General features: G+C 43.3%; 2 protein-coding genes across 6 annotated transcripts in view; both read left to right on the forward strand.

Moving 5' to 3' along the window:
* Positions 1-9998: 9998 nt before the first annotated feature.
* On the forward strand, positions 9999-17444 carry ddx52 (DEAD (Asp-Glu-Ala-Asp) box polypeptide 52). The gene is made up of 15 exons (XM_061249217.1): positions 9999-10155; positions 10644-10884; positions 11041-11201; positions 11851-12036; positions 12565-12708; positions 13120-13231; positions 13345-13417; positions 13901-14104; positions 14406-14496; positions 14871-14993; positions 15653-15803; positions 16083-16158; positions 16570-16641; positions 16964-17062; positions 17189-17444. Exons 1-15 carry the CDS (start codon positions 10069-10071, stop codon positions 17253-17255), a joined length of 1887 nt encoding a protein of 628 aa, XP_061105201.1. The 5' UTR covers positions 9999-10068; the 3' UTR covers positions 17256-17444.
* A 1452-nt stretch (positions 17445-18896) lies between these two features.
* LOC133133068 (synergin gamma-like) overlaps positions 18897-23572 on the forward strand; it is a 31990-nt gene continuing 27314 nt past the window's right edge. For all 5 annotated transcript variants that reach the window (XM_061249037.1, XM_061249038.1, XM_061249039.1 and 2 more), the window contains exons 1-2: positions 18897-18961; positions 22870-22910. In XM_061249037.1, coding sequence (XP_061105021.1) covers positions 18927-18961; positions 22870-22910 — 76 coding nt within the window. In that variant the 5' untranslated portion in view covers positions 18897-18926. The remainder of the gene's footprint in view (positions 18962-22869; positions 22911-23572) is intronic.

Here is a 23572-nt window from a genome sequence, read left to right on the forward strand (position 1 = left end):
GTGGTTGTGTTTTCTCTGCGGTTTAATCGTACCTTAGTTCATATTACATTACATTATTACATTATTGGCATTTGGCAGACGCTCTTATCCAGAGCGACGTACAACAAAGTGCATACCCATAACCAGGGATAAGTTCGCTGAAAGACCCTAGAGGGAAGTACAATTTCAACTGCTACTTGTACAACAAAGACAAGGACAAGGGCCTTTTTTTTTTTTTTTTTTTTAACAAAGAAACAAACAAACAGAGCAAAAGTGACCAAAGTTAACTATCCAAACACTGCTTACCTAGCCAACCTCACCTCATTTTCTACAGTCATGAAAGCGGGGGGCAGAGGAATGTTCAAACAAAGTCATTCCCACAGTCCTGCTTCTGTTTACTTATTTTTAAAAATGAAGAAGAGGAAAAGTTTTTCTAAGGAAAAGATTGTGTGTGCTCTTGGTCATTTGGTTGTTGGAGCTGGTATGTTGTAGAATCCAGTTCAGTATGCCAGTGAAGCTTCCCATTCCGAACAAATGCACAGGAACAATGTTGATTGTTAATTCATAAACAAAGGAAGAGCAAATAGTACCTTTACTCTGCCATAAAGGTATTACTGCTCTGACTGGTGACCATGCCCTATACCCACGTTCATCACAGGATTCATCTCTGTGGATTCACCACTTTCTGGTGTGAGGGTAAATATAGGCAAACTTTGTGTCTCATATTTCGGAAATTTTCACTACAGCTAGTATCTTAGGTAAGACACCAGGATTGAGTGTCTTTGGCTGTCTGAGGTCTTGTGGACGTCTTGTGTATCTATGTGTATGTCTATGTGTTTGTTTGTGTGTGTGAGAGAGAGAGCGATAGAAAGAGAGACTCTAGGTAGACCTGGGATACCATGGCAACATGCTGACCTGCAGGTAAGAGGTCAGGGGTGCTGCAATGGATGTTGCAATAAAGAGTTGGCAAGTGTTGAGCAAGCCCCCTGCCTCTGTGTGTGTGTGTGTGTGTGTGTGTGTGTGCACCTGCATGAGTGTATTTAATTACACAATTTCTAATTGAGAGTAGAGCTAACCTTGTGATGTTTTTCTTCACAACATCATTCATATATCCATGAGGCAGACACTGACAGTACTGCATGTCCTCTGTGGGAAGAAAAGAGTGAATCATACTGACGGTGTACTGAAGGGGCTGTATGGAAATTGAGCTGGGCGGGGCTGGGGCCATCCTGGAGTGAGCAGGTCTCAAGGCTGTCCCTCCACTGTGAGACCTTTGCATTTCGCATGTTATTATTTTATTGCAGAGGCATGGCTATGCACTGGCTGTGTATGTGTGTGTGTGTGTGTGTGTGTGTGTGTGTGTGTGCGTTGGGGGTAAAGTTCAGGCCCAGTGCTGCTCTGTCCTGGGGGCCAGGAAACAGCACTTGGCTGGGAGGAGATTACTTGCTTGTTAAATCTTGCGATGTCGTTCGGAGGGAGGGTTTTAGAACCGACTGGAGGGAATCCTGAGGAATTCTGGGCTCTCACTCTCTCTTAGACCTCATTCCTGTATTGCTGTCCGTTTACACTGTGCCATGGGAATTCCGGAATGTTCCTAACCAGAAGGAGGGGGTATGCATGGGAATCTTCAGAGGATAGCTGGCTTAATTAATGCACCTGTTTGTTTTTTCGCTTAGGACCAAGATCTGGGGTACCTTGTGATCCAATGAGACCGCACTCAGGAAACCAATTAGATGGCAAGAAGACACAAACAAACAATTAGATTCATGTTCATTACATTACATTACATTAATGGCATTTGGCAGACGCTCTTATCCAGAGCGACGTTCAGGGAATTTACAATGTAATACAACCAATAGCAGTTGAATGTAACTTTAACAGCATAATAATTATTATTGTATAGCTGCAATAATTATATTCAAATGTTGTTCTTTGCATTTGCGTTATTAATGTTTAGATACCATATAAGCCTCAGGACTCTTGATTTGAGAGTGAATGTGTATAATTAATACATACATTTTTTTTTAAGAACAAATATTAAATGACATGTACTTTGTGACAACGTGAATCTTGATTTTTGTCAATGACATACAATTCTCTTTGTCTCATGTACATCTTTAATCTGATTATTAGAGTGCTGTTTATGTTCTAAATATAATTGGTGTTTATATCTATCAATCCTCAATCCTATCATATAATAGTTCTGAATGGATGAAAATTTTATTTTCGACTATATATGCTTAAAATCATACAGTTGTTACTGAAGTGTAAATACCAATTATTTATTTGAAAGACATTTAATGTACTGTTTCTGTCCATTATTATATATCATATTATATAGAGGCTAATGATTTAGGCTGCAAAGCAATTACAACTATTTCCCTCCTATATCAGACACTTTATACCTTTATAGATTGACATTTTGGGTATTTTTGGTTTTTTGGCAAGCACATTCATGCATGAACACACAAGTACAAGTCTACACGCATTCACACACCTGTGTGTATGTGCACACGCAAAACATTATGTGTAGTTTGCCTATTTTGTAGCCTAGCCTTGAACTCTGACCCCGTTCTGTAGTCTATTTTTTTTTTTCTCACAGATGGTTTCCCCAATATCCTCCACCAGGTCAAAACATTCCCTAAGGTTAGAGGTTACCTCATAAAAACTCCCTTGCATTGGTGCAGCATAGTGCTGGAAAAAAGCAGGGAAACGCACGGCTTTATTTTATTGTTTGCCTTGGTTAATCTCAGAAAACATTTCTCCCAGAGCTCACATTCAAATCTGAGAGTGTTTGCAGTGTTGGAATTTTGTGTATGCGTGTGGTGTGGGTGTGTGCGTGCGTGCGTATGAGTGTGTATATCTGTGTTTGTACGTGTGTTTGTACCTAAGCTTGTGCTTCAGAAGGAGTGGCAGGTCAGAGTTGCTGATGCAGTGTGTTTAATAGCCGGGTGGAATGGGGTAGAAAGCTATCTCAACGAGGGCCCCAAACAAAGCACCAGCCTCGGGAGAGGAGCCCTGTCTCAGTGGAGCCGGCCAGCTCTGGGGAGCACAGAAGACCCAGGGATCGCGTTTCTGGGGGCCTTTGAAGAAGGCTGTGTTTGCCATTTCCGGGTCTGTCTCTAGCCGCGAGAGATATGGCCTGAAACGCGGCGACACTCAAATCTTTTATTGCCGGCTTGTTTAAGCCCTGGGGGATTTCAGCACACACAGGCCACAGAGGCAGCCGGAGCACGCTGTGCCATGGCGATTACATTCATCCTGCAGGTGTCTCCTTCATGTTCATGTTTTTACTTTTCATTACACAATACGTACATAGAAATTTACATTGCAAGGCCATTAGAACTAATGCTCCATTCATTACAAATGGTGCTGCTTCTTGTATTTATCATCACGTATATGTAGTTGATGACTTATTTCTATACCTTAAGTGGGTTGTTATTTTTACAACATTTGTACGTTTCACTCCTTTAAAAAGTGTACATTGACCCATTCAGTCCCTCCTCCCATAATGTGGTTCCTCTGTCACGGTCCCCATTGTCATGTGAATGTAGTGGAGTTTGTTCTTTTGTCTCCTGCGCTCCGCCTAGTGGCCGAGAGGCAGCGCTACACTTTTATTTGTGTGATAAAAGGTGGAGTCCTGCTGGGGGACCCTTGTAATCCCATGATGCTACTCAGTTTGGTTATCAAAAGGGCCTTTGATTTCTGTCCCAGGGAGCCAGTAAAGATCACAGACTAGGTCTATTAGCACTTTTTTTGAGTTTCGGACTACACAGGCAAAAAAACAAGGGGTAAAGAACAAAGGGAGATAATGAGATGCTTATGCAGAATGTGTTGTCTAATTAACAGTTACTGAAAGAAAAAGAAAAAACCGTTTGAAATTGCATTTCAAATAATTAAATAAATGTAAATACTATATAGTATATATAGAAGTATTTATAGAAGTAAAATATATTTACATTTCATTCCAAATTATCGACAGCTAAATACTCTAATTGATACACATGCACTCACTGAGTAGTTTACTAAGTTGACCTGTACACCAGCTTGTTAATGAAAATATTTAATCAGCCAATCATGTAGCAGCAAAGAAATGCATAAAAGCATGCAGACATGGTCAAGAGGTTCAGCTGTTTTCCAGACCAAATGTCAAAGTGGGGAAGAAATGTGATCTAAGTGACTTTGACCGTGGAATGATTGTTGATGCCAGACAGGGTGGTGTGAATATCTCAGAAACAGCTGATCTCCTAGGATTTCACATACAACAGTCTCTAGAGTTTGCAGGGAATGGCGTGAAAACAAATAGCATCCAGTGAGCAGCAGTTCTGCAGGCAAAAGTGCCTTGTTAATGAGAGAGGTCAGAGGACAAGGGCCAGACTGGTCAAAGCTGACTGGAAGGCGACAGTAACGGAAATAACCACACAATAAAAAAAATATATATTAAAAAAATAAATAATATAAGGTCTAATAAGTACCTAATAAAGTGCGCGCTGAGTATATAAACAGGTTGTATGAAAGCACGGGAGTTTCTCCACTTTACATAGACATGAGGATAATCACATAGCTAGATCATTTTGATACATTCAGCAGAGGTTTCTCTGGACTGGAAAAGAAGAATGACGAGGTTCACGTTCTGCTCTCCCGGTCCTCTCTTCAGTTTCTCTTTTTTCTTTTCTGAACACATAGCTGCTTTTGTTCCCAGTGATGTTGCTGCATTTGATCTATCAGCCATTGTTAAACAAATTCACCTGCATTCTTGGCCCTGGTCTCTGTCCCCATTTGTCAGGCGTACCCGACACGGGGCCCGAGCCAAGACAGCACAGGTCACTGACTGCTGTAGCTTTGTCCCAGTGAGGAGGGCCTTCGATAAACACAGGGAGAGGGAGGGAGAGAGAGAGAGAAGGGGACTTATATTATTATATTGTGACTGTTAATAATGTTATTACTTTTACTGTATTATTACTATTATTGTATATTATATGGTTTTATGTAAATAATTACTTTGGCAATTATTATACAGACTGTGCGGTCATGGCAAAGCTTATTTGAATTGAATTTGGGGGCGGAGTGATACAGAGAGAGCAGGAGCGAGTGAGAGAGAGGAGAGAAAGGGAGAGAGAGAGGGGGAGAATGAGAGAGCTTGAGAGAGGAGAGAAAGGGAGAGAGAGAAAGAGAGGGAGTGTGAGAGGGGGAGAGAAAGAGAGAGAGAGCAGGAGAAAGTGAAAGAGAGAGAGGGCAGGAGAAGGTGAGTGAGAGAGATGAAAAGTTATGAGGCATATGACATTGTGCAAACGTTCCAGTAGACCCCACTTATACAAACAGCCCTCTAGCCTCCACACGTCACCCACAGCGGAGGGTAGAGCAGACACACACGAGCCCTGTCTCTTTCGGCCCGACCTGGCGTTCCCCCTGGCGGAAAGGCGGATGACGCAGGGCTTGCGGTTAGCCGGTGGGCGTTCCGTCCCCCGTCCCGCAGTGCTGACGCGGGGGCCAGCTCCCGGCTCGGGGGCCGGTCCCGGGCAGGGTTCAGGGGTCACTGCGGAGGGCGAGCGGAACACGCTGGGAACAGAAGGGCCGGACAAAGGGGCCGAGAGAGGGACCGGCAGGGAGCATCCGACGGCTTGTTCTGGAGCCCCTCCGCAGAATGGCCACTACATCAACTCCAGCCAGGCTCCGTGGGGCGCGGGGATTGTGCGCCCCGGCGGGGGGTCAGGGGTCAGCAGGCCGCTCTCTGCCACGGCTAATTGGGGACTGTAAGGCTGGCGGAGCGCCGTGTCGGTGTGAAACGCAGTGCGAGGGCGCGGTGGCCGGGAGAGGAGACGGTGATCACTCGTGGATCTAGGCTCCCAGTAACACTCTCTTTCTCTCACCACTGCTTGCATCACAATGCGCAAAACAGGAGGCTCTTACTGTACCCCCTTGGGGAGTGTATTCATTGTTTTGTTTTTTTAAGTGATGTGTAATGGTTTAAATAAGCAGACATTCACCTAATAATTTTTCAGTATAGCTCATGGGAATACTGTTTGCGATTCCCCCAGGTTGTCACACCAAATCAAAATGTAGTTCTTGGTTGATGTACTAAAAGGGAAGGGTAATATTCTGGTATTGGGTTATGTAATTTCATTTGCGTTTAATATCCTTTCAGAAATGCAAAATAAATATGCTATGCTGCTGTGATTAATGACTTTGGGCACACAGGCAACATAAGGAAATATCCAAAGCTATGTAAAACATGCCCATGCAAAACAGCCTGATCACAATCAATGCATTGTCTGGGGCTACATTAGATGAATTGGAAACTTTTCATGATTTGAAGGATCAGTCCTTTTTTTCTTTGGTCTATGGATTACGGCACAGAACTCACAGCTAAAGAGAAAGAGAGATGGAGAGAGAGAAAGAGAGAGAGAGAAAGAGAGGGGGGTCCTTTCGGGACATTGTTTCTTAAATGAGAGTAAATGAGCTGAGTTCTGCAGGCCTTTCTCTTGGGCTGATGACGGATTGGGTTGTGCCCACTGTCCGCAGGGGTCGCAGCGGTGTCCGTGCTGACGCTGTCACGCGGTCCGCGCTGAAGGGGTTAATCATTCACGCGGCAGGAATGCCCAACACGGCGGCGGGGTTAATGTTCACCTCGGCTGGAGAGCCCCGCTAAGACCTGCCAGGGGCAAGCCCCAAACTCTGCCCCCCTCCTGGGACAGGCTCGCCCTCGGACACACACGCGGGTCAAGGAGGGCCACTCTTCCAGGAACCCGCACAAAGTCACCTTTCAATTCTACACTCTCGGAAATAAAGTGACAGTGGAGGTACACTTTTGTACTTCAAGGATCAAATTTCCAAAATGTACCCTGAAAGTACAGCAATGTTCTCTTTGGGTACGAATAAGTATTTTTCCCAAGCAAATGAGGTACAAATTAATTATATATTGCAGGCGAGGGGTACAATTTTATGTACCTATGTGGCGGCCTGTACCGTAGTGGTTAAAGTAAATGACTGGGACACGCAAGGTCGTGGTTCTAATCCCGGCCACAATAAGATCCGCATAGCCGTTGGGCCCTTGAGCAAGGCCCTTAACCCTACATTGCTCCAGGGGAAGATTGTCTCCTGCTTAGTCTAATCAACTGTATGTCGCTCTGGATAAGAGCGTCTGCCAAATGCCAATAATGTAATGTAATGTACCATCCAAGTGACACAAAACAGGAAAAGCTGATAAAAACAGGTAAAGAATGATGTTTAAGCATGAGTGGAACCTTCGTTACGCACAAAGTTCAAATGGGTGGCATAGCCACAATATGAAACAGTTACAGTCTCTCAATATAGAATGTTAATAAACTAGCCAGTCCTGTGGCTCAGTTGGCAGAGCCTTGCACTACAAATACGAAAGTTGTGGGTTTGTGTACTGAAAAAAGTATGCCTTCATAATCACCTGTCACTTTGGATAGAAGCATCTAATGAAACACTCGATGGCCTAGCCACCATGCTGTCATTGCACCAGAGAACCTGCATGTGCACAACCGACCAGAACAGGCCATCCCTCTGCACCGGGTGATGTCTCAGCCAATAACACAGTGCCTGCATTGGGCCATTAGCTAGTCAACACTAGCAGGGTCTGGATTTGTGGCAGACGGAGCGATCGGTCCACACCCTGCAGCAGTGTCTTACCTGGATAGGCGGGTATTATCAGCAAATGTTGTGCTTTACAAAGGAGTGAAAGAAACATGATGTACTGTGCCAAAATTCAAAGGTTTTAATCCAAAAACAGGCCTGAGGTTTCGGCCATACCATGCCTTCATCAGAACAGAAAGGTGGAAATGAGGTAACATCCCACATATTTTATGTCGTCAAACACCTGAAAAAGAAGCTGTGCTTTTATGAAATGGGCCAGAACAAAGCAAAAACTATGAATGTGTATTTACAGATCTCCATCAGGACCATAAAAACAAGCATACTGGCACACAGCATGTGTGTGGGGTCATGTTTTATATAGCAGAGGTCAACAGAATGAAAAAATCCTTTTAAGAATATTTCATTTATTGGTCCATATTTACAATGGGAATATTATGTGAATATATAATAGTCACATAGTATATGTGAATATAGTATGCAGTATATTCACATAATATGTGAATGTTATATTATGTGAATATCTTACATAGAGTGCTATTCATGATAGATGCTGATCGTCACATAATTGGTCATAAATTATGATCACTGTCATTTATTACACGTCCATATCGTACTAACATGGTCCATATTGTCTCTGCAGCACAGCCTGCTGTGGGTGTCGGATATAAACAGTGACCAGTCACAGAGAGAGGCCTGTATATAGAAAAGCTTTTATGGATCAGCACTGGCATTATGGACCCTTTCTGGTGCATTTAGTCAGATAGATAAATTCAGAAATATCAGAGCTGAGACTTTTAGCCCTACAGGTTGGACATTAAGTGTTACCACATGAGCACAGAACAGAACATGAGGACATTAGACTCTGAATGGTACATTCATACAGCCTGCTACAACTGCTGACAAATACATTTAAATGGCATCCTCTGACTGATGTCATTTCATTAATTTTGCATTGAGGTCAACTTATTGAACAAAACAGTGGGGGTGCATAGAAATAATATACGGCATATCAATGCCCCAATAACAGTATTTATAAATAGACATGTCTGAAATATGGATTTTCATGCATGCATGGTAAGGTTTTTTTTTACAATTTACCACCAGCCTAGCAACCTTCACCTCCACAATTTCAATTGTAGTTTATAAATACATATATTTGGTAGGAGTTTAACGTTCTTTCATGCAGTTTAGCGTATTCCCATCTCTGCCCACTGACACACAGTTCAAACTCTGTCGTGCTGTGAGAACGTGCTGTAGTCAGGAATGGCCGCACAGTTCCTACAGAGGTGGCTGGGACGTGCTAACAGACAGAATGAAACCCGCAGCGCTTCTGTTTCAGCGACGGGGAGCAGAGGAGAGCTCTGGGACAGCCCCTGGGATGACGGATAGGGCAGAGTCCCGGCCCGGGCTAATTAAGCTGTAAATCTCCCGGGACGTGACGGCGGGGCACGGGAGGGCGGGGCGGGTGGAGGGTGGCTCCTGTGACCCCACTCGTGCTGAAAAGGCCCTGCCACGGGGATGCCAGGGGAGCAGTTTGTGCACAAGGAGGCCACACAAAGAGCGCAGTGCCACCATTGGTCTGTAAAAGTGTCAATGAAATTCAAAGGGGAGAAGTTAACAAAGGCTCTTTGAAAAAAAAGACAATTTAAGTGGATATTCAGCTGTAGTGTGGAAAATATATGGCTGTCTGTGGGAGCTGTGTGGATCACATGATACATGGCTCATGAACTGCTCTCTTGTAGAAGGTGTATTTCTGTGATTTCACCAACAGGCTTGCTGTTTGGTTCCAGAAGTCCAGAAGTTGTAAATATTATGTTTGAATTTCTGCCTCTGGTTCCCTGAGTAGGAAGGTGATAGAGGTGATACAAGGGAATTGTATTATTCAGCAAGATGGTACAGATATTATTTATTAATTTGTTAATCTGATATGTGATATAATAAATATCTGTGGTAACCAGAGTGGGTAAAGTGTTGAATTTGCTTTTCTAAATAACTAAATAATCTAAATAAATGAAATAAATTAATTTGCAAGGAAACTGCAACATCAAGCATGCTCCTTATGAGACATCCAAAATGTTCTTGCCCAGCTGTCAGATTTTGTCACCAGATGTGTGTTGTTGTTGTTGATGATGATAATGATGATGATAACAATGATGATGATTTTTATGACCTCTGCCAAAAAGTTCCAAGATCATTCAGATGATGTATTATTCTTCATTTGCACGAAAAGGTTTGACTAATACAAATACTATATATAAAAGTCGGAAGTGCATACCACATTGGCCTCACAACGTCTGGTTTTAGTTGTAAGAACTGTCGATAAGAACTGATATAATACCGCCATCTAGTGCAAGTAACATGAGAGGACATAGCCTCTGGAAAGGCTTGGTAATCAATAGTCGATATCTAAGTTCGACAAAGCAAACATCAACTAGTGATGCCTGGGTTGCCATGCTGAGCGAATGAAACATGGACGCATTCGACTTATTTCGGAAGCTTGGAGCAGGAGCGAAATTTGACTTTAAAAGGTTTGGGAAAGATGCCGAAAGGTTTAAGGTAAGAGTGTGATAGTATTTTCATGTTGTGGTACGGAAGGTTTTCTGTTAAGTCATTAAAAAAACGTTTGTTGCGCGCATCGCAGAATAGAGTCGATATAGGTTGCTATCTGGCTAACAACATGCGTGACACGCTTATCAATAGCGGCTACATAGTTTACGTTTTTTCCAACTTGCCACTTTTACCGCTGGAAGTTAATTGATTCTGTTCCAATCAATCAATCAACCAGCCTATACTAGGGCTAATCATAAACTTACTTGATTGCGATGAGTGACTAGCCATGTTCCTTAACCACTGTATAACGTTGGCACCAAATTTGAATGAATGAAGCAATACCAACAGTGAAGAATGGCGTGTACTGCTATCGTAGGTGATTTACTGGTATACTGTCTCCTGGTTTGGAGGTCTCACAGCGGTACCGTGCGCATAGTTTAGTTTTTGTACCATTGTATTGAGTTTTCTGTATTTTTTTTATTTATCTTTATCAGGTGTTGAGACCTCAGAGTAACAATGGAGGTGGCTCTGGTGATCCCCTGGCAGAAATTGACTACTTTGGTACAGGGAAGCAGGAGGAGAGGTTTCAGCTCGGCGAAGATACCAGGGAGAGCGAGGAAGAGACTTCTGATGCTGAGGAAGAACAGACATGTTACACTAGCAAAAGGAAAAGAGGAGTGCAGGAAAAATCAGTGAAGAGCAAGAAAAATAAAAGCGGAAAAAAACAAACGCAAGGTATGCACAGTCCTGAACAGCGACCTACACAGTGCTTCTGTTCCCCTTCAGATCATGCCTTTTCTCTCTCAGGGGTGTTTGGAAAGGAACATGAATACTGCTTCATGAATAAGCCATTCCTGACTGAGTTTATCATTTCTGTCATTGGAAATGTAGACGCAGCTGCCCTGGACGTTAGTGCCCAGGACGGCGAAGCAGCCAATGAGGGAGTACGATGGATGTCTTCCCTGGAGAAAACTGTGGAAGAGACAAGGAACGAGGGCAAGGGCAAGGGCAAGCTGTCCCAGAAAAGGCTGAAGCACCTTCACCAGGAGAAGGTACACACACACACACACACACACACCTGTACAACTCAGCGGGCCTCCTGTGTACAGTGAGGTCCACTGTCTCAGCTTTGAGTGCTCGTCACAGCTTTGACATCATCAGGGAATTGGCAAGAAGGACAAGGGTTGAAATATTGTTCACTGTAATCATTACATTACATTATTGGCATTTGGCAGACGCTCTTGTCCAGAGCGACGTACAGTTGATTAGACTAAGCAGGAGACAGTCCTCCCCTGGAGCAATGCCGGATTAAGGGCCTTGCTCAGGGGCCTAACGGCTGTGCGGATTTTATTGTGGCTACACCGGGATTAGAACCACCGACCTTGCATGTCCCAGTCATGTACCTTAACCACTACGCTATAGGCCGCCCCAGTCTCTTCAGTCTTTCTGTGTGCTATTAAGAAAATCCAAATGTGCATTTGAGAAAAAAAAAAAAAGGAGCATGTGCTTGAATGCTTATCACTCGGCATAAGTTCTGTTTGATTCCTGTATATTAATGCATGCATTGCTGTACGTCCCTCTAGGTAAGGGCATCTGCTAAATACAGTGTCTTTTACTGTGTTGTATCTTATCTTGCAGTCACCTGTTGTTTTTGTCTACATATGTTCAGCATTAATTTTGTTAAACTCCCTCCTACCTCAGATCAATCGTGTCCGGCATCAGAACCGGATCAACGTCCATGGCACAGACCTCCCCGACCCGGTGTCGACCTTCGAGGAGCTCCAGGAGGAGTACCGGCTGGACCCGCGGATCATCCAGAACATCCGAGCAGCCGGCTTCCAGACCCCCACACCCATCCAAATGCAGGCCATCCCCCTCATGCTACATGTGAGTCTCCCAGCCTGGTCCCATCTTAGCCCTTACATCCACCCCTTCTGTCCCATCCTATGTGTTCTGGGTTGCAGGTCTGATTCTTGGGGGCTGGGGTGTGCATTGTCCCCTTAATCTCTGGCAGTCGAAGTTAAAGTGTCTTTTGTGTTCATTGAGATGTATGAGAACTGGAGACCTGCTTACCGGTTCCTTTGATTCCTATGGGACCTGCTCCAAGCCACACAAAGCCTGTTCATGGAAGCTGCCATATATGACCATGGGGCTTTTTTTGGCACCAGGGCATGCACACTGGGTACCTAAACGTGAAGGGATGTATAGGAATGAAAAAAAAATCTTATCTTCTGTGTGGCTCAGAAAAAGAATTGGCCCCTGTAGAGCAATTTATTTCATGCATTTAAATGGGGAAATTTTGATAGCAGAGGCTTAACAATACCTCCGGTAACCGCTGGAGTTTGTTAGCTTCAGGGGTATGTGTATCTCTGGTACCCGGGTTATGTTGAAGCGTGACTCTTTCTTGTGTTCCAGCGGCGGGAGATTCTGGCCTGTGCTCCGACAGGCTCAGGGAAGACCATGGCGTTCTGCCTGCCCCTCCTCGCACACCTGAAGAAGCCCGTAAACAAGGGCTTCCGAGCGCTCATCATCTCCCCCACCAGGGAGCTCGCCAGTCAGGTACGGGGCTGCTCTGCTGTCACTCACCGCAAAGTCCCGCCTCCCCTGGGCTGAGAGTGACATTGATTTAGCTAAGAATGTGTATGTGTTTTACAGATGGAGAGCAACACGCCATTCACACTGCTTTTATTTGTTGGACTGGGACTCCTGTCTAAAATTCTGAGAGAGGATTCTGTTTTGAAAAAACATGCAGTTTGCAATGGCCCGGTTGTCAGTATTATTAAAGTGTTATACTTATGTTTTTGAATTTAGCAAGCTACTCTTATCTCTTGCTGTGCATACTTAAGGGGCATTCACAGTTGATTCATTAAATTGGGCTGGATTCGATTGATATTTATGAATAAACAGGCACTTTCACCCCCTGTAGTTCCATTGTGTGTGAATCTCTTTTCTTCACAATTTGTGTTTCAGACTCACAGAGAGTTGCTGAAGTTATCAGAGGGTGTGGGATTCAGAGTACATATTATAGACAAAGGCTCTGATGCTGTCAAAAAGTTTGGTCCCAAGTCTGCCAAGAAATTCGGTAAGATGAGCAGAGGGCATGTGATAATTTGGGGTGGATTTTTTTGCTGAATGTTTCTCGGATATAACCGTGAGTGGATGATTGATTTTTTCCCCCTTATTTTTCTTGTCCAGACATCCTGGTGACCACACCTAACAGATTGATATATCTGCTGAACCAAGACCCTCCTGCAGTGGACCTGAGCAGGTCAGGGCACTGAGAGATGGCCGGGACTCTTAGAGTTAAAACATACAGGGCTCTATTAAGAAATATTATAAAGATAATCCCTATTCATAGCTTTTCTCTGTACAGCTGACTGAACAATTGACATTTTTGACAGTTAATACACTGTAAAATGTTTTCTGCTAACACTCTCCAACACTGATGGAGTGCATTTTGCTCTGTTATAGCACATTTGTTAGGTTTTGTACTCACACATTTTCAGAGTTTTTGAATAATTACTGAAAATTTGTAGTTGCAATAGAAAACTGTGCAGTGATACAGGCATCAAAGTTTATGAAACTTCACATCTTGAATCTATACTGTCTGCACATAACCCTAGAAGTTTAAGCTGTGATCTCATGTCAGAGGTGATGTCATGGTGGCGGGGTCAGATTTGAGAGGTCAGAGATGGAAGGGGGGCAGCACTGGGCCCCATGGCACTGCTGATACCGTGTCACTGTGGCGCAGTGTGGAGTGGCTGGTGGTGGACGAGTCGGACAAGCTGTTTGAGGACGGCAAGAAGGGCTTCCGGGAGCAGCTGGCCACCATCTTCCTTGCCTGCTCCTCCCCCCAGGTCCGCAGGGCCCTCTTCAGTGCCACCTTCGCCCTGGACGTGGAGCAGTGGTGCCGCCTCAACCTAGACAACCTGGTCTCCGTCAACATCGGACAGAGGTAACCTCACCAAATAATAATGCTCATATTCATGGGTGGTTGGAGTCGGGCATTATTATCTTGCAATATTGGACCAACACTCACTATTTCCCAGTCACACATACACTGGGCTTTTAGAGGAAATGAGAGAGCTGTTTGAGTGTGTTGGCATGCAGAAATGAATCAGACTTTGGATTGTTTTCATGACAGCATCTGTGCTGCAGTACTTCATGATTGACCTCAGCCCTATCCTTACCCCTGCTGGTTACGATGTCCTGAGGGCAGCCTGTACTGAACAGTGTGTCTCTCTCTCTGCCCTCAGGAACACTGCGGCCGACTCCGTGGAGCAGGAGCTCCTGTTTGTGGGCACGGAGAACGGGAAGCTTCTGGCCATGAGGGACCTGATCAAAAAGGTACGTTACAGTTCAGCTGCTCTGGGTTTCGGTGTGTGTGAGAGACTCGTCTTTCGTGTTTTGGTTCCAGGTTGGCATACAGTTACTGGTCTGGGAATGTTGTTAGCCAGTTCTAGCACTGCTCATACAGTGCAGGGAGATGGATTTAGGTTTTCTTACTGGGTGGTCTGGATAAGAGTGCATGCTAAATTACTAAGGCAATGGTAATTTCTGGTCTCTGTTAAAGGTTTATAAGGTAATGCGTGGTCTGCTAAATGGCTGTTAGGTAATCATAAGGTAATCGTCTGGTCTCTGCTATATGAACAAACATAGTAATGTTAATGTCTGGTCTGCTATATGACTGTATGCTAATGGTAATTCTGGTCTCTACCCAGGGCTTCCTGCCTCCAGTGCTGGTGTTTGTGCAGTCCATTGACCGCGCTCGAGAGCTGTTTCATGAGCTGGTGTACGAGGGCATCAACGTGGACATCATACACGCAGACCGTACTCAGCAACAGGTACCCACTTTTACACTGGGCATTCACTCTGCTCCCGTTACAGGGACAGGTAGTGACTGTACTGGGGGCGACATTGGCTCAGGAGGTAAGAGCAGTCGTCTGGCAGTCAGAGGGTTGCTGTTTCGATCCCGCACTGGGTGTGTTGAAGTGTCCCTGAGCAAGATGCCCTAACCCCAAATTGTTCCTGATGAGCTGGTTGGTACCTTGCATGGCAGCCAATCCCTGTTGGTGTGTGAGTGTGAGTGTGAGTGTGAGTGTGAGTGTGAGTGTGAGTGTGAGTGTGAGTGTGAGTGTGAGTGTGAGTGTGAGTGAGAAGCATCAATTGTACAGCGCTTTGGATAATAAATGCAAACCATTTACTCCATATACTGCAGCAACTATACAGTTTTGAGAATAATTTCTTTTGTTTGATTGTACTGCTCGGATATGTAATGCAGTTGTCAAAGATCATAGAATTTGGTCTGAATATTAGAGCTAGAGTGTTATTTGAGTGTATGGCTGCCAGGTTTGGGGTCTAAGTTCAGCAAATGAATTGAAATTTAATAAAATTAAAAGCACAAAAAAATTTCTTATTGGGATTCTCAATTAATGACTTTAATTTCTTGAAGTGACTGCATTGAAATGTCATCCAGCCAAACCCCAATTGTTGTTCCCCGCAGAGAGATAACGTGGTGAGCAGTTTCCGCTCTGGAAAAATCTGGGTGCTGATTTGCACAGCCCTGCTCGCCCGAGGAATCGACTTTAAAGGGGTCAACCTGGTCATCAACTACGACTTCCCCACCAGTGCTGTGGAGTACATTCACCGCATTGGTAAGTGAGCAAAGCCTTTCGTGTATTTTATTGTGTTCATTTGTCAAGCATACTGTCTAACCTCATATCAGCATCTCAGCAGTTTGTGTCAATGCTGCATAAGATATGGCAACATGGTCCCTGTGCTTCCTTGGTACCAAAATGTTTAAACTGTTCCCGTGAAAATGAACATGAATGGTGAATTTCCCTTTGTGATTCACTAGCCTGCTTTACAGTAGGTGTGAACGTGCCTTTAGTGCCTCCGTGTGTGAGTGTGTTTCCTTTCTCTTTGTCCCCCAGGGAGGACGGGGAGAGCAGGACACAAGGGGAAGGCCCTCACCTTCTTCACCGAGGACGACAAGCCTCTGCTGCGCAGGTACTGTGGACCGCGGAGGAGACGTCACGCGGCCGCACGGTCGCACGGTCGCACGGTCTGAGCAGAAGCCGACCGCAATTGCAAGCGTCTCAAACGCTTCATCCCTTTCCCTAAAGTTCCAGTTCATTCTTACCTCCTGCCATACCGTACCTGGCCCCTGTTTCCTGAAACTGAATCTAGGACAGTACATTGTCATTGCTGGTGGAACTTTGTTGCTGAATATTTTGAAATGGTGCACCTCCGTTTCCATGTACTTTTGTCCTAAATTGTATAAATACAGTAGGTAATGGTTATATTTGCCTCCTATATGTTTATTAAATAGATTTACAGTATATATAGGAAATATCCAACAACTCTAATACTGTAATGGCTTTGTAATTCATGCAGTTGTGTAAATGTTTATTTTTGCAGCATTGCCAACGTCATTAAACAGGCTGGCTGTCCAGTGCCTGACTACATGATAGGTTTCAAGAAAATTCACAGGTGAGATTCTGAGCATTTATCTGACTGGGCGATTGCTTGACCTTCTGATTTGATTGGGAAAAACACCTTCCTGTTTTTTGGAAAGTTGCCTGACAAAGACAGTTGTCTTCTTTTTATTGTGGGAACACTTCTGTACCCTTGTAAAGTTGTCTATTTGGACTACTGTCACACAGATGTTTCCTTAAATCCAATTCCAAGACAGTTTGTTTCCCCACTTTCAGTCCAACCTTAGGAAATGCATATTATAATATGCAGCTAATGCAGTTTCTAATATTTAGGAAATGTGGGCTCTAAAGTGTTGTTATCGTATTTGTTAATGCAGCAAAGTGAAGAGGCAGCTACAGAAAAAACCTCCCAGAAGGAGCACCATCCGCACCACCCCCCGCTTCCTCCTGAAGAAGGGTCACGGGAAGAGAAAAAGGTGGGTCCTTCCCCTCAGACGTTTACTCACGTGTTTAATGGTGTTTAACCATTGACCGTCAAAATGAATGAGTGTTGAGCGACTGCGGTGGTGAAACGGCTCGTTGTGCGTTTGGTTTCTCCCCAGGAATACAGCAAAGAAAACAGAGCCGTCGGACGGCGGACAGGCGGGTGCTGAGACCGCCTCGGGCTGAGGGACTGGGACCGAGACTGGCCATGAGAGCAGTGCGGATCAGTGGGTGATAACCACGCTATTGACTGGGACGAGGACTGAATTTCAGTATTCCACAGAGTTTGGCCTCCAGACTCATTTTAGCTTTGTCGAGCCTTTGTATTTTTATTAAAACCCAAAAACCAATAAATTCCTCCAATAAGTTCTCTCATTCTGCGTCTCAGATGGAGAGCCTTACAGAAGGTTCCAGTTAGATTATGTTCAAAGGTTGTTTAAAATCTCATTCTATATGATGTTATCTGTAACGCATACATGGTTCTTTTGTAATGTCGCAGCCTGTAGCGTAGTGGTTAAGGTAAATGACTGGTACACGCAAGGTCGGTGGTTCTAATGTTGCCACAATAAGATCCGCACAGCCGTTGGGCCCTTGAGCAAGGCCCTTAATCCTGCATTGCTCCAGGGGAGGATTGTCTCCTGCTTAGTCTAATCAACTGTGCGTCGCTCTGGATAAGAGCGTCTGCCAAGTGCCAATAATGTAATGTAATGCCATCTGTATTGACCATTTGAAAATATATATATTCTCAGGGACCAATATAGAAATTTCAGAACCGGTGCATTGACCCCTTAAGTCTCACCGGCTCAGGGCATCCTTATTATTATTACACACTTGATAAAAATGATGAGAAAAGACTGTATAATCTTTGTTGTGTTCATACATATAGGAAAACATGCCATGTCTGGCAATTGGTACAAAAAAAGGTTAAACATATAATTAAACACTGTAAGGGCAATAATAATAAAATAAAGAAATACATTAAAAAAGGTATGGAATGTTTGCAAACATGCCAGGAAGAGGACACAAATGCATGTTGTCCAAGGATCATGGTTTAATAATTGCAGAGATCGGTTGCATCTTGGGGTCAGTCTCAAAAAGAACCATAGAATGGCACCTCCATACCAAAAATCTTTCTGGAAGGGTGGCACAACTGGTGAAAGACTGAGCACAATAAACAAAAATGAGCATCTGGTGTTCTATTGGAATTATGATTGGAAGAGAGTGCTAGAGTCATTTGCAAACAAAATAGAATATTTTGGCCATACATAATAATGTTGGCCAGACTTGGCATACCAATGTTGGCATGTTTGATGGCAAAACAGGAATGAAAGGAGAAACACCTCATACCTACTGTCAAATATGGAGGTGGGTCATTGATGTTTTTGAGATGCTTTGATTTCTAGTGGTCCCCGGGGCACTATTAAAGATTAATGGCACTGGATTCAACCAAGCGCAAACTCAAGGAGGGGAAATATTTTTTATTATTTGAAAATATATTGTTTTACAAAAAAAACACTAAACAAATTAAATGTAAATTTTAAAAAATTGGTGGTGTATTTGATTGCCATAAAGGTATACTTGGGCTGAAAAATGTATAACTTGCTGTTAAAAATGTGATTAGCAATGACCTTTACTAGAGTCGTTTGTAAAATGTTAGCAAATACTGTAAGTCCATCAATGGGGTCGTTGAGCTCGTGATAGCGCCTGCCTGTCGCATTTAGCGTAAGGACATGCTAATATCTCATTGGTTTAGATTCAATAGGGCGGTGTTTGCTATAGTTGCCTATCAGGCAGTGCTGCCCGGTAAGCGTCATTCATAGGCAAAAGCTTCACTGGTTCTCTCCAGTTGTTTTGAAAATGGCTCTGCGACCAGGAACTGGCGGAGCCGGCAGGTAGCTAGTCGCGTCATTACTGATTCATTGTCTGTCAATAGTTGTACAGGTTGAATGATCCTTTTCCCATTTTGTTTACAGTTCTGAAAGTCTGTTGGAATTGTTTGATTGACAACTTGATCACAGAAACAGCGTAATCCAACAACAGTTTGACTCGCTAACATTAGCTTAGCTAGCTAGCTACTTGGCTAACTAGCTATATGGCTTGTCTAAGAAGGTAGCCTGGCAAAAACTAACGATCGATTAAACCTAAGTTAACATTTCGCTAACTGTATTATTATCCAGTTCATACACGTGGTTTACATTGACCAAGCACACGAGCGTTTACACTAACTTAGCGCATTTTGACAGGATTGTGATAGCTAGCTGTCACGACTTGAATTACATAGCTAGCTATATGTGTAAATTAGCAAGCTAATTAGCCAGTTACTTATGCTAGCCACTATTACGAATAAAATAATATGACAGTTTGGAGGTAACTAGCTAGCTCTAGCTAATGACAACTATAACATTATAGCGATTTTGTCATGCACAACAAGTCATTTCTTCTGGCTAGATGCATCCACGTTGGCGATGTTAGCAAGTTAGTTATCTAGCTACGTAGCTAACTAACTTAACTTCTAGCTACTTGCAAAGTTCGTATTAGTTGGCTAACTAACTTCGCTCGCTAACGTTAGTTAGGTTAAAGCATAAGCAAACGTGGCTCACGTCTTCACTGGTGGCAATCGCGTGTTAAACTGCCTGTTTTTCAACGTTTGATATAGACAGATGCTGGGAAAGGATTAGTTGACAGGTTACAGCAATTGAAAGCTATGTAGTCAGCTTTCCACTGTAACAGTAACTTAGCCTACATAATTCGTCTCACGTTAATATTTTGTGTTGTTATTTTTCACAGACGTGTAGCTATCTTTTTGTAATTATGACGTGCTCCTTCTTACGAGGTATGCCAGATGATATTTAAATGTCACAGTAGCTAACAATTTATTTATGTTTGTTAACGTTCATTAGAATACGTCGTGGATAAACTAGGATGGTCGATAAAAGGAATTGATGCTATTTCGTATCTAGAACGCAGGTCCTCCCAGTTGTTTTTCAACTCTGCAAATCCCCCTGTGGCTCATAACTCACATAAGTAGAGGATGGGATTTAGCATATTTGTCTATGTAGCTATCAGTTTCATCTGATCACCCTGCTGATATTTGAACACTAGATCCGCAAAGAAGCTTTGTACATCTTGGCATGTTGAATGAGCTGAAATTAATATGCATTTAATTAGCTAGTAGCATAGTGGTCTTGGTTGGGAGTCTTGCCGCCTCAGCTCGGACTCGGCAGTCAAGTTGTTGATGACCGCTAAACTTAATCTCAGTTGGATAACATGTTGCTATTTATTATTGTAACCTACTTCAGGATCTTAGACCTAGACACTCTACAGCTTGCATTACAACCTGCCGACTTTCCAGAGAGATTACAGATTACACAGTTACACATGCTCACAACAACATGTTTTGCAAATATTATAACACTGAAGTGAAACACATGCCTCGTGATGCAGTGTTCATTTGTGGTCACATCCCTGCTGTGACTGGTCTTGTGGCTCAGTCGTCTTCCCTTTTATTGTGAGAGCACTTCTGTACCCTTGTAAATTAGTCTAATAGACTACTGTCACACAGATGTATCCCTAAATCCAGTTCCAATCAAACTAACTTACTTTCAGGGAAAGTAAGTATCAATTTTAAGCTCCCCTTAGTGTCTGTGAGTTTAAATTTGCTTTTGCAGGTTCTTGTAAGATCATTTTGGTTAAACATAAAATTTCTATTTTATTCTGAAGTTTTGGTCCAAAAGACCATCATCAGAGCATTGCTGGTGTAGAACAAACACCCACATACAAGTATGATCTTAAATGATCAGTGCAGCTATTCTCACAAGCTGTATACAGCTTTTGCTGCTCTAATTGTTTTCAACTTAGATTCTATGTTTAACTACACCGGTGTTGTTTGTTGCACACCAGCAATGCTTTGATGATGGTCATTTGACTGAAACGTTTGCACAAATAGGCAAGATATTGTGTGCAGGAGTCATTTAGCCTACATTTATTGATTCCTTTATCCTATTCCTAATTACCTGTGAAAATAATGAGCTGTGCGCTAATAACATTCTCTAAAATTATTTTATAATATTTTCCCCTCTGCAAAATGCAGTACCATAGTCTGTACCGTAAATTATTTGTTTTTACATTCTTTCATTCGTTTCTTTATTTTGCTTCAGTTATTTAGTATATTCCTGATATACTCAATTTCACCTGCACTGTAGATTCACCAGTTCAGTCTTTAAAGTGAAGAAAATCTTAAGTAACAAGACGGTGCGATTGCATTATTTAATTTTGGGGAGGACAAGCAATGCAGTGAGACGAGTATGCTGGCCATTTGCATTGGTATCATTTCCACTGAACACGGGCAGCGCGTTAAATAATTAAGAGACCTCTGGAGAAGGCAGAGCTTCATCAATGTTTTATGCGAAGGTCCTCTGTTTACCTGTGTTTGAGTAATGAGAGTGACTCGCTACTTTTCGCCGCCTTTAGAAAACCTCAAGGAAGGCATCGGCTAGCTAGGAGCGAACAGTGTGGACGCAATTATTTGCTGTTCCCAAATGCCTGGCCTAGCTGTGGCCACCCTCATTAGTTAGTGGTTTTCTGCCATGACAGACACTGAAGGTTTCAGTGAGGGCCACTGGCGCAGCTTGCGTCAGCCTATTTTACACTAATCTACCCTTCAATCCCAGCTCTTACAGACGGGTAGCTACTGCGTCTGCTTACTGACTGTAAGCCTGAGAGTGGACAGATGTATAGAAAATCTCCCTCAAGATGATTAGAAAAAAAAAAAAACAAATGGACAGAACCAACAGAGCTTAGAATACAATTTGTGACAACTCTGCCAATATAAACTGTTCTTAATGAAACAAGAGCATTGACCCTTGTTGCCCAAAGTGTGTTGCCAGGAAATTAATTGTCTGTTAAGTGCTGAATGTTTATTAGTGTAGGATGTAGTGCGCTCTCAGTAGAGAGCTGGATTGTTTTTAAATTGTCTTCTTCTTACCTTGTGCAGAGAGCACTGCTTAAATAAGCATTTCACAAACACCAGATCTGCTGCTGGTTCACAACTTAACCTTAACTCGATCATCAATGGCTCTGAAAAAGTTGCCCAATACTTAAGGAAGTTTAACCGCTTAAGGAGTATAACCGCTCATGTGATTATATTCAGTGTCTTGCAGAAAATGGCTAGGAAGTTGCCTGTTATCAGCGTTGCGGAAAAAGCTTGCTTCTCCAAAAATGGGTATTCTTAGTAACTTCATCTCAAAGCTACTTCTTCTGTCGGTTTTGTCATTTGAGTTGTCCAGTTCGAATGCGTTTACTCTACATAGATTTGGATGAAAAATGTAAAATGGACAAAGTTATTATTATTATTTTTTTTAATCACATTGAAGCCAATCAAAAAAAGGTTCTAGTTTTCTTTCATATTTATTTTCGTATTATCTTCAATATAACCTAACATCTCAACATTTGAAACTACTGACGTGGTACAGGGGAGGGCTTAAGGTCTGTGATGGATCCTGTCAGCCAGTAGGAGGGGTCAGGTACTGTGTCTTGGTGTAATAATGCAGGAGGGGTGTGGGGGGGGAAAGGCCATTGCACAGTCCAAGCTAACCCAAAACGTTCTCATAACGTTGCTGCCTCGTAGCGGCAGTGTTATAACATTGCCAAAACATTCCTGTAACATTGTGGGAACATTTCGTGTTAGCTGGAGTGTCGGTGTACGTACTGTCTGTGAAGGTGGTTGCCGCCCCACCTTGTGAAAGAACAGTGCTCTGGTCTGTGCTGTGGGTACTGACTCTCTTTCCCTTCTCCCCCTCAGTTTTATGTACGCTGTGGGAGGGGGCCTGGGCCCATCTCAAGGTGAGTGCCATTCTCCTGGGTCTGAGTGATTCCTTCCCTCTGACACGTCTCCCCCGCCTCCATCTGAAATGATTTGCGGTGTTTAAAATGGCGCACCGGAGGACATCCTTGAATGTGTCATTTCTCAAGGGAATATTGCTTTGAGATGGCCGAGAGGGTTTCTCAGCACGTGGATGAGGCTCATTAATTAATTAACTGGTTAATTAACAAGTTGGCACCTGTTTGAGTTTTGCAGAAAATAGCACAAGGTTTATAAATCTGTGACACACAGACCCTCTGCTCTCTACTGGCCAGCTGTGATAGGCTATTATCCTGTCCTCCAGGTGTCGCCGTGATTTGTCAAAGCGGTGTGCTGAAAATAGCAGACAGGTGATTAAACTGGCAAATGAGACTGGGTTCGCTATCAGCTGTGGTGCACAGAGCCCTCCTGCTGTTGGAGCAGTCTCAAAAATTGAGACCTACTATTACACGGGGCTAATATTTGGCATTATTTGTTTGTCAACATATCATTTCTTTTTGGCCTTTCTACTTTAGGACTTCAAAAGAAAAAATTCTAACAAATGCAGCAGGAATTTAAAGATTGAAATACTTTTTTTCCCCCACACACATACTCAATCTGTGTATAGGTCATTTTGGTATCATTCACTGTGAATGTTACAAAG

The sequence above is a fragment of the Conger conger genome, chromosome 7 (assembly GCF_963514075.1).
Source record: "Conger conger chromosome 7, fConCon1.1, whole genome shotgun sequence".
NCBI lineage: Eukaryota > Metazoa > Chordata > Actinopteri > Anguilliformes > Congridae > Conger > Conger conger.